Consider the following 7,976-nt stretch of genomic DNA (forward strand, 5'->3'; position numbering starts at 1 on the left):
TCTGCTTATTTTGAAAAATAAAAGATTTAATTTTTGTTCAATAAATATAGGACTACTGTCATTAAAATGTTAATATGAAAAAATATATTTTAAAATACAGAAACAAAATCATTTTAATAAGTAAAGATTCTGAAAGTATTGAAGGAGATCCAATAATAATTGAATATATATTTACAGTAGTAACAACAAATTATATTTTATGATATGATAAATATAACGTTTAATTATTCAGTCACATATACACACACTTTTTAATTTATTATTATATATATATATATATATATATTAGTGAAGAAAATAAGTATTTGAACACCCTGCTATTTTGCAAGTTCTCCCACTTAGAAATCATGGAGGGGTCTGAAATTGTCATCGAGGTGCATGTCCACTGTGAGAGACATAATCTAAAAAAAAATCCAGAAATCACAATGTATGATTTTTAACTATTTATTTGTATGATACAGCTGCAAATAAGTATTTGAACACCTGTCTATCAGCTAGAATTCTGACCCTCAAAGACCTGTTAGTCTGCCTTTAAAATGTCCACCTCCACTCCATTTATTATCCTAAATTAGATGCACCTGTTTGAGGTCGTTAGCTGCATAAAGACACCTGTCCACCCCATACAATCAGTAAGAATCCAACTACTAACATGGCCAAGACCAAAGAGCTGTCCAAAGACACTAGAGACAAAATTGTACACCTCCACAAGGCTGGAAAGGGCTACGGGAAATTGCCAAGCAGCTTGGTGAAAAAGGTCCACTGTTGGAGCAATCATTAGAAAATGGAAGAAGCTAAACATGACTGTCAATCTCCCTCGGACTGGGGCTCCATGCAAGATCTCACCTCGTGGGGTCTCAATGATCCTAAGAAAGGTGAGAAATCAGCCCAGAACTACACGGGAGGAGCTGGTCAATGACCTGAAAAGAGCTGGGACCACCGTTTCCAAGGTTACTGTTGGTAATACACTAAGACGTCATGGTTTGAAATCATGCATGGCACGGAAGGTTCCCCTGCTTAAACCAGGCCTGACTTAAGTTTGCCAATGACCATTTGGATGATCCAGAGGAGTCATGGGAGAAAGTCATGTGGTCAGATGAGACCAAAATAGAACTTAATTCCACTAAACGTGTTTGGAGGAAGAAGAATGATGAGTACCATCCCAAGAACACCATCCCTACTGTGAAGCATGGGGGTGGTAGCATCATGCTTTGGGGTGTTTTTCTGCACATGGGACAGGGCGACTGCACTGCATTAAGGAGAGGATGACCGGGGCCATGTATTGCGAGATTTTGGGGAACAACCTCCTTCCCTCAGTTAGAGCATTGAAGATGGGTTGAGGCTGGGTCTTCCAACATGACAATGACCAAGCACACAGCCAGGATAACCAAGGAGTGGCTCTGTAAGAAGCATATCAAGGTTCTGGCGTGGCCTAGCCAGTCTCCAGACCTAAACCCAATAGAGAATCTTTGGAGGAGCTCAAACTCCGTGTTTCTCAGCGACAGGCCAGAAACCTGACTGATCTAGAGAAGATCTGTGTGGAGGAGTGGGCCAAAATCCCTCCTGCAGTGTGTGCAAACCTGGTGAAAAACTACAGGAAACGTTTGACCTCTGTAATTGCAAACAAAGGCTACTGTACCAAATATTAACATTGATTTTCTCAGGTGTTCAAATACTTATTTGCAGCTGTATCATACAAATAAATAGTTAAAAAATCATACATTGTGATTTCTGGATTTTTTTTTTTAGATTATGTCTCTCACAGTGGACATGCACCTACGATGACAATTTCAGACCCCTCCATGATTTCTAAGTGGGAGAACTTGCAAAATAGCAGGGTGTTCAAATACTTATTTTCCTCATATATATATATATATACACACACATACATACACACAATTTTTCTGACAATTATAATAATGCAGATAAAAATAAAAACTTTGTTGGTCAGGAATGTAAAAATCAGGGAAGAACAAATCCTTACAGTTGAGCCCTGTGACAGTGACTTTGATGAAGGACCGCACACAAAACCGTCTCCCGTGAGAATATTTCATAAAGCGCCTGTGTGTGTGCGTCCTTGCAGGGAAATTAGTTTTGATCTGACAGAGGTGAAGTGAACCGTACATCTACTACACACTGCTACTCCTCTTCTCTCGCCTGATTCAGTGTAAACAGCTACCATCTACTGGCAGCAAACGTACAGACATTCAAGATCCACGTCACAGATTTCAGCAGCTTTTATAGTCACAGACAGTGTGTAATAGTCGAAGATAAACCGGTTAACAGGCGACGCTCTTTCATGAGTCTGTCTAGTCGTTTAAAGATGACCTCTGCTGCCCTCTTCAGGACAGAGAAATTTATTAACCCCAGCTGGTCAGATGCATTTAAATCAATAATCTGGGATCAAAACAAGCTGATTACAACAAAAAAAATTATTATTGCTCATTTTGTAACAACAAACACATTTTCAGTAATGCACTTGGAGAGAACGCACACTGTTCAAGTGCTTGCATCAATTCTTCTGCATGTTCTTCCGTTTTCTTGGATGTAAAGTTTTGTTAAAGTGCCCCTATTATGGATTTTTGAAAATTACCTTTCATGCAGTGTGTAACACAGCTCTAAGTAAATGAAAACATCCTGCAAAGTTTTAAATCTGAAAGTGCACCGTGTATAAAGCTATTGTCTCTCAAAAGAAAGTAGACTCTGAATAATTGAAACAAGTCGTTTTTAAAATGAATCCCAAGCCGCTTCATGTTGATGTCAAAATGAAACATTAGAATATTGCCCGCCCACTATTTGCCGCTTTTGGGGCGTTAAAAATAGCCGTTTCCCCGGTAATGGCTGTACACAGATCAGCACTGCTCACAATCACAAACAATGCTTTAAATGAAATCAACCAATCGGACAAATCACCGCAGATTAGCGTCAACGCAAAGGAGGGGTTTGGAAATATGAATCACTGAGCGAATCGTTTGGGAGTCGTTGAGCAAATAAGGTCAAAATAAATGCATATTATAAGAAATTGAACGTGTTTTTTGACCTTGCATGCATGTCAACCTGTTGTTGGGGACTCCCAAAACCATAATATGGGCACTTTAATCACCCTTTTATATGCAGGGCTACTACGATTATGGATGAACTTATTCTTTATAAAATAACATTGGTAACGCATAACCGCAAGTCATAAGGCTGTCATAATTGACAGCCTGTCACAGATGCTGCTGATAGAACTTTACTTGTATTTAACCCAGTACATTTCTTTAAGCAAACTTAGAGGTTGCTTATGCTCAGTAAGGGCGTGTTCACACTTGGCGTCTTTAACAAGAAATTTTTTCTTTTGAAAAATAAAAAGCTTGCAGCTTTTTGGTTACAAATAGCAGCCGAGGGCGTCTTTTGTTGCTATAACAACAGCTGCAACGGTAGCCTAGCATTGTGTGCTGCAGAAATGTTGGCTTTTGAAGCTAGTGTTTAGATATCTGTATCGGAGAAAAAATAAATAAAAAAAAAAAAAATCAGGAAGATATTAATTTTCTGCAACGCATTCAATATTTAATGCTATTACTTCATGAATTTAAGGTCTTAACTTGTGGAAGGGTAAATTAAGAGTTTTTAAGACCTGCAGGAACCCTGTTTTTATTCTGGCAGAAACAGACGTCCATATGCAACAGCAATTTAATAAAAGACAAAAACAACAACAAACAACCTTCTGCCATGCTATATAGCTCATTAGTTTAATTGGAGGCTGTTTATGGCTGATGCATTAATATATAACTGATATGCAGTCACAGCTGGTTATTTAAAACAGCTTCAAACATGCCTGATCCAATCAATTTAGAGCCAGAACTACCTTAGTGTTTAATCTTTGGAAAAACTGCAGTTGTGTAGAATATGGAAGCAAGAACGTGGATCAATCACAGATAATCAATAGTCAGCAGTCTACCTGATCATGAAGTCATGTAACTCTCGGTCCACTCGCTCAAGAATGGGCATCAGGTAGTTCAGGATGTGCTTTGTGCTGTCCATGGTGGGGTCCATGAAATCCCTGCAGTTCCCAGCAGAATAAAACAGAAAATACTTGATAAGAGAATACTTATCAACATCAGAGCAAAACAAAAAGAAGCAGCTACAAGGTCATGGATTAGATTCCCTAGGAATACAACTGATAAAATGTCATTGGTAATGTGAGCCAAATGCACAAATTTAAATGTGCAAGTTGATGTTGCATCAGTCAAATTTTTTATTAATAATCCTACAATATATGTAAAACGGTTATGTGAAACTAAATTCTCTTTTGCTGCAAGAAGCGAAACATAACATTATAATCAGAATTAGGTGGGGAAGAACATAAGGTCAGGTTAATTCACCTGAGATGATGATTGGACAGTTTCTCCATGATTGCGATGGTCATCTTCTCTCCCACCACCCGCAGGAAGGTCACCACGAAGTCATGATAACCCTGATAATAGTGCAGCTGAGGATTTCTCCTCAAAACATCCAGAATGATGTCGATCAGCTGCTCCTGGAGAACCTCTCGCTCATCCACACGCATGCCTGAGAACCATCACATCAACATAAAAACAAGTGTATTACTAAAAAAAAAGCATTGTTAGATGGAATTGAATTATTCCATTACAGTAGGATCAAACACACTCGGTAGACATAATGACGTGTAAAAGTCTCCCTGATTATTGCAGCTTCAAACCTCAACTGTGCAAATATCACATGGGAAGCTCAAGGTATTTGTGTTGGGTTAGATAACACACAATCAATGCATTGTTGCGAGTTCACAGTGAGGGAATGTCACCCGAAGGACACTGGAAAGTTGTCAGTGGTGATTATACAAGCAAACATTAATATGAAGAAGAATACTGAGATGTTCTCAATGAGGTACAAAAATTGGTGTGAAAATATGGGATACAAATAAATAAATAACATTTAAACCTGTAAATATAGAACATTTTAGGGTTTAAAACAATGTCCAAAAAAAAAAAAAGGAATAAAATTATTATTATTATTATTTTTTTTAAATCTTAAGCATGTTATATCAAGGGGAATATATCTTATTTCTTCCTATTCTAGACAACTTTTGAATAGCTTTGTTGCATTACTCATTTTAAACTGGTTTGGATAAAAGTGTCTGCTAAATGAATAAATGTAAATATTTCACTAACTCACTAATCTTTAATAAATCAAATAATCAAAAATGTATACTGATGATACAATTGTTGCATGTAATTTACAATGAAAAAAACAATTATTTGTCAAATCCAATTTTTCACATTGCAGATGTCAAATTCTATGGCATACTGGACATCAAAATTGACAAAATGTATTAGAAATATTAAAATCACAAATTTGTACTCTAGATGTTCTACTGATAATATAATTAATATTTTTGTTATCCAGGTTATTAAAATATTATTGAAAAAAAAATGGAAGAAGCTATTGACTTAAATTTGTTTGTTTATTTTATTTATTCATTCATTCATTTTAAAAACATCACGCAATTTACAAGATTTTTTTTTTTTTTTTGGTCTTTTTTTTCTTGTCAAATCTAAATTTTCACATTTTGGATGTCAAATTTTATGGCATACTGGACATTAAAATTTATAAACGCTGACAGATGGTAAGTATGTCTCAAAACAGTCCAGAGTGACTGGATCAAATCATGTGATGGTGTGTCAAGTTCTTTGACTCATTTATCAGATACTGACCTTTCGGGAAACGTCGCATTGATCTCCTGACATCAAGCACCACCTGTCTGTAGTCCTTGTGGTCTTCTCGGACATCTTTGGCTTTAAATGAAGGAAATGAGAAAAAAGTAAGAAACCACTGAAGTTTTTGAGGTACGTTCCACACACACAAACACACACTTACAGGGTTTGGCAGGCAGATTGTACACATTGATACTGAGGAGCTTGGGCCAAACTTTTCTTCTGATGTCATCCGTCAGCAAACCACCTTCGCTCACAGCCGCCCGCCGCAGGGTCTCGATGTCCACGGGGTCGCTGTTCAAGGCCTGATGGATGTCCAGGAGCTTCTGTTTCTTCCAGGGCAATTGTTCTGGAGATAAAGTAGTAGTAGTATATTTTTATTTAATGCCATGTCAGCATCTTAGGCTATTTTCATGGCAAAAACAATTCAGAAAATACAAGTATAACAAATACAATAAAAACCAACAAACAAAAGTTACATTACACAAGATTTGTTTTACATTGTTCTGCAGATAAAATACAAACGTATGAGGCAGGATGCACAATTACCCCTCAACATACAGCAAAGTAAATGCCCAGTTGGCTGTAAACTTTCTTGTAAGCTGAGCATTGTATGGCTTAAATCACAGTGCAGGAATAAACATCGTAGCCAGAGCTTCATGTACAGATATAATTATGTGGTTAAGCCACCAAAACTAAATATGAGGAACAAAATCAGGATGACATGATGCTGTGAGTTGCACAATAACACACCCAAATATACAATAACAGCATAAGATTTCATGATTATTTGAATCATGAATTAATGAAAATGATAATCCATTAGCTAGACATCATTATACATCTCTCACTCATAAATCGACAACATAACAGATCTCTCACAGCTTCACAGACATCATAATGGACCCGTCAATCATTCAGGGTCAACATAATGGATCTCCTCACATAACAAATCTCTCAAATACACATTAATTGGTTTTCTTATGGATCTAACACACACTTAGAGAAATCATAACGGATTTCTAACATCAGTGACACCATAATGAAGCTCCCAAATACATTAATGGACCAAAACCGGTAACGTTACCTTCATGTTTCCTGACAGACGCTTGCGATCCGCTCGCCGGCAGTCGCTTCCTCGCTTTTTTCATCTCTTATCGCGACTCACAGTCATGAGGATATCAAATACATGCTTTTCTGATGATTATAAGATAGTTTTAATTCAAAACTGACCGTAAAAACGAAAGGAAAGTGACGGTTATGATTCTCCTCAGATCGGCGTCGCGACGTGGAGGAGTCAGTGCTCGTCACCCGAGCTTAACTCTCACTGGTTAAAAGCCGGTGAGTCACTCAACCAACCTTGACTGCTGTCAACGTCTCTCCTGATTGGTTTAAAGTCGTCGAGAGGCTCGACACCATTGGCTCATTTCAAACGTGATTCTACACCTGCCAGACATGCGGCGTGTTTGTATTTACATCAGTTATGTAATATATCACTGACTAACTGAGCCGCAATTTCAGGTTTCAGGTTTCAGGTTTCATATTATATTATATTATATTATATTATATATTATATTATATTATATTATATTATATTATATTATATTATATTATATTATATTATATTTCTTATAGAATATAATATATATATATATATATATTTAAAATATATTATAGAGAGAGCAATTATTATTTATTAACACGTATAAGTATAATTTCAAAAATAATAATTACCTAAATAAAATATATAATATTATAAAATATAAAATAGATAGTGTTTTAATACATCTTAATACAATAACAACACTGCCACTTCTAAATTTTCTACTAATAATAATCATTACCATCATTTAGATTAAAACATTATAAGATTTTAAAACATTATAAGACATTATAAGAACCTAGGGCAAAAAAAAAAAAAAAATGAAAAATGAAATGTAAGCTCAGAACATCCTGTGCAATAAATCTAAATATCTTAGCCAATCTGATGCCTGTCTCATATCAGAGATAAAGCAAAGTAGTACATTTCTTGATATGATTTTCTTGAAAGCACATCAAATACAACAAACAGGGCAAATATTAAATGGAAAACGTACATTATTATAACCTGAGCTCGTGTCTACATTGCAGTCCCAGCAAGGCCTTACTTGTCAGATTTATAGAAACTTTCCAAATTCATCTTTTTGTATGCTTTGGATAGCTAAAACAATACATGTAGACTAATTAATTAGTTATTTGTGGATTATAATTGCATGAGAGCAAATG

The 7,976-nt window shown here is 36.0% G+C and overlaps 1 protein-coding gene across 3 annotated transcripts in view; it reads right to left on the minus strand.

Annotated features, from left to right (window-relative positions):
- The window catches only part of zgc:63863 (uncharacterized protein LOC393372 homolog), a 39,769-nt gene extending 32,729 nt beyond the window's left edge, over positions 1-7,040 (minus strand). For all 3 annotated transcript variants that reach the window (XM_058754279.1, XM_058754280.1, XM_058754281.1), the window contains exons 1-5: positions 6,799-7,040; positions 5,875-6,060; positions 5,712-5,792; positions 4,362-4,548; positions 3,938-4,039 (exon numbers count right to left, since the gene is read on the minus strand). In XM_058754279.1, the coding sequence (XP_058610262.1) occupies positions 3,938-4,039; positions 4,362-4,548; positions 5,712-5,792; positions 5,875-6,060; positions 6,799-6,862 (620 nt within the window). In that variant the 5' untranslated portion in view covers positions 6,863-7,040. The remainder of the gene's footprint in view (positions 1-3,937; positions 4,040-4,361; positions 4,549-5,711; positions 5,793-5,874; positions 6,061-6,798) is intronic.
- Between the last annotated feature and the right edge of the window lie 936 nt (positions 7,041-7,976).

Source organism: Onychostoma macrolepis, chromosome 19 (genome assembly GCF_012432095.1).
Source record: "Onychostoma macrolepis isolate SWU-2019 chromosome 19, ASM1243209v1, whole genome shotgun sequence".
Classification (NCBI taxonomy): Eukaryota; Metazoa; Chordata; class Actinopteri; order Cypriniformes; family Cyprinidae; genus Onychostoma; species Onychostoma macrolepis.